This window comes from Emiliania huxleyi (genome assembly GCF_000372725.1).
Source record: "Emiliania huxleyi CCMP1516 unplaced genomic scaffold EMIHUscaffold_978, whole genome shotgun sequence".
Lineage (NCBI taxonomy): Eukaryota > Haptophyta > Isochrysidales > Noelaerhabdaceae > Emiliania > Emiliania huxleyi.
Window position 1 is genome coordinate 5,726 of NW_005194765.1, and position 2,674 is coordinate 8,399.

Sequence of the window (2,674 nt, forward strand, 5' to 3'; positions counted from 1 at the left end):
GGGAGGGGGGGCCCCCCCCCCCCCCCCCTTTCCCCCGGGGGTTGGGGGGCACCTCCTGAGGGCCTGTGCCCCCCCCTCGGCTGCAAAAAGGCTAGTTGTGCAGGGGGCCGTCTCGAACCGGCATGGGGGAAAAGGTGGCCGTCTCGAACCGGCAAGGTGGGCGGGGAGGGCCCCCCCCCCCCCCCCCCCTTCCTCCTCCTTCCCTGCCGGCCGCGGCCCGCCTCGCCCACACCGTCTCTCCAACGACGCGTGGAGAGGCAATAGTCGAGACTGTAGACTGTAGACTGCTCTCAGTCGAGCGACGAGTAGAGGGCACGCGCAGCCCCCTCGCGCGCCTGGCAAGACGGGAAGAGGAGAGGAGCCGAGACTCTCACCGAGAGATGACCCGAGAGATTCCCGCCCGAGAGGAGCCGAGAGATTCCCACCCGAGAGGAGCCGAGAGGAGCCCCGCTCGCGCGCCTGGCCAGACGGGTAGAGGAAGACGGCGGAGGCGTCGCCCGCCTCGTCGGCCGCCGCCTCGTACGCCTCCTGCGCCTCGTCGATGGAGTAGCGGTGAATTGATGGTTAACTAAGCGTTAATTAAGCGGGAATGAAGGGTCAATCAAGAGCTCGCGCCTGCGCCTCGTCGATGGAGTAGCGGTGGGTGACCACCTCGCGGACGGGGAAGCGCTTGGCGCGCAGCAGCTTGAGGGCGGTGGGGAAGAGACGCCTGTGTGGCAGAGGACAGTCACGCGACCGTGCCTCAGCTGTTGGCGAGCAGCGGCACACGTGAGGGCGGCGGGGGAAGAGCTGCCGTGCCGCCGCCCGCCGCGTGCCAAAGGACAGGCGCGCGCTCTTCTCGCAGCAAGCCCGCATCGGTAGCGGGACCTAATTAGTACTCATACAATTGATCAGTCATCTGCTGTTAGTCTTGCTGCAGCAGGCCCGCATCGGCAGCGGGGACCTGGAGATGAGTCAAGAATGCATTCGTGTTTAATTCAATATAGAGGTGCAGCAAGCCTCGCATCGGCAGCGGGACCAGCTCCGTGGGGTGGGCGGAGAGCGAGGCGAGAGTCCCCCCTGGGGGGGGGGGGGGGGGCGAGGCAAGGACGGGGCACCGTAAGTCTCCTCCTCGAACGGATTAATTAAGGGATAATTAAGGGCTAATTGAGGGCTAATTGAGGGCTAATCAAGGGCTAATTAAGGGCTGATTAGGAGTCCTCCATGGAGGGGGAGGGAGGGGGTGGTCCCGACGCATCATCTAGCGATTGAGAGAGGGGCCCGGAGTCCCGCGCCCGCGGCGAGCAGCGCAAAGGACGCCGCGAGCCCCTCGGCGGTGCCGCTCGCCTGAGTGTAAGAAGTAACCACTGATGAAGTTGAAATGAACTTCTTGTCCATTCCGAGCCCCTCGGCGGTGCCGCTCGCCTGAGTTTGAATGCACGACTCCTCAAGAACCATTCACTGTGAGCCCCCTCGGCGGCGCCGCTGCCTCGACGACCCCGTCGAAGCCGCGGCCAGAGTCGAGCCTGCTGACAGTCTTCTCTCACCGACACAGTCAACAGCTTATCGCAAGCCGCGGGGAGAGGGCCGGCCTGCGCAGCGCCTCCGCCGCACGGTCTGGGGCGAGGGCCTGTGTCGCCTAGGAGAGAGCATCCCCGCGCGTCGCTGTTCGTTGTTGTCCGTCATGACAGTCATCCGTTCGTATGGCCCGGGGGCAGGCGTGTCTCGCCTAAGGCTAAGGTGAGGTACACCTCTCCACACACACGAGGTGGTGGGGGCAAGGGGCTAGTCCCTCGCGACTCCACGTCTAGGAGCCCCACGGCATCGAAAGTGCAAGGCCCGGTGCGCGTGGGCGTGAGCGTGTGTGAGTGTGTGCGTGTGCGTGTGTGTGTTCGCTCGCCTCGTACCGGAGGGCGAGCTCGCGCCTACCGATGAATTCAGAGTTAATTAGGGGTTAATCAGGGGCTAATTAGGGGCTAACTAAGGGTGAATTAAGAGCCCGCGCCTATCGATGAGCAAGTCGCCACTCTCAAGGCCGTCCCCCACTCTGCCCCGGCGGAGAGCCAGTCTCGCAGAAACGGCGCGAGGAGCGCGCGCCGTGTCGCTGACCGGTCCACCGCCAAGATGACCGCAGCGTCGCCCGCGAGTAGCCGCAGCGCGCCGACCGCCATCAGCCCGAGGGGGGTGCACCCGAACACGGCGAAGCAGCGCGAGCCGCGCTTCTTCTCGCCTACGAAACGCCGAGAGCAGCTGAGATCCGCCGAGATCAGCCGAGATGCCCCGAGATGCCCCGAGATGCCCCGAGATGCCCCGAGATGGCGGGGCGACGCTGCTTCTTCTCGCCTTGGCCGACGGGCGCGTCCACGCCGTTCGCCGCCATGCGGGCGAGCGCCATGCCGGGTGCGAGGTAGTCTGCCGCGATGAGCACCTAGGTGTGAGGTAAGGTAAGGTGAGGTGTGGTGAGGTGAGGTGAGGTAAGGCAAGGTACACGTCTCCACACACAAAGTGTGTGGGGCAAGGGCCAGGCTACCCTCGCATCTCTCCACGCCCGGACACACAGGGGCACAGGAGCGCCGGATGAGCTCGACCAATCTCGGGTGCGATCTCGACGCAATCTCGGAGGGAGGGAGGGAGGGAGGGAGGGAGGGAGGGAGGGAGGGAGGGAGGGAGGGAGGGAGGGAGGGAGGGAGGGAGG

The 2,674-nt window shown here is 65.6% G+C and overlaps 1 protein-coding gene across 1 annotated transcript; it reads right to left on the reverse strand.

The window, feature by feature from the left end:
• Window positions 1–1,236: 1,236 nt before the first annotated feature.
• Window positions 1,237–2,150, reverse strand: EMIHUDRAFT_250753 (hypothetical protein; the record flags this gene model as incomplete). Its single annotated transcript, XM_005756351.1, has 3 exons — window positions 1,237–1,404; window positions 1,527–1,571; window positions 2,007–2,150. The coding sequence occupies 3 exons, from the start codon at window positions 2,148–2,150 to the stop codon at window positions 1,237–1,239; spliced, it is 357 nt and encodes a 118-aa protein (XP_005756408.1).
• Window positions 2,151–2,674: the final 524 nt, after the last annotated feature.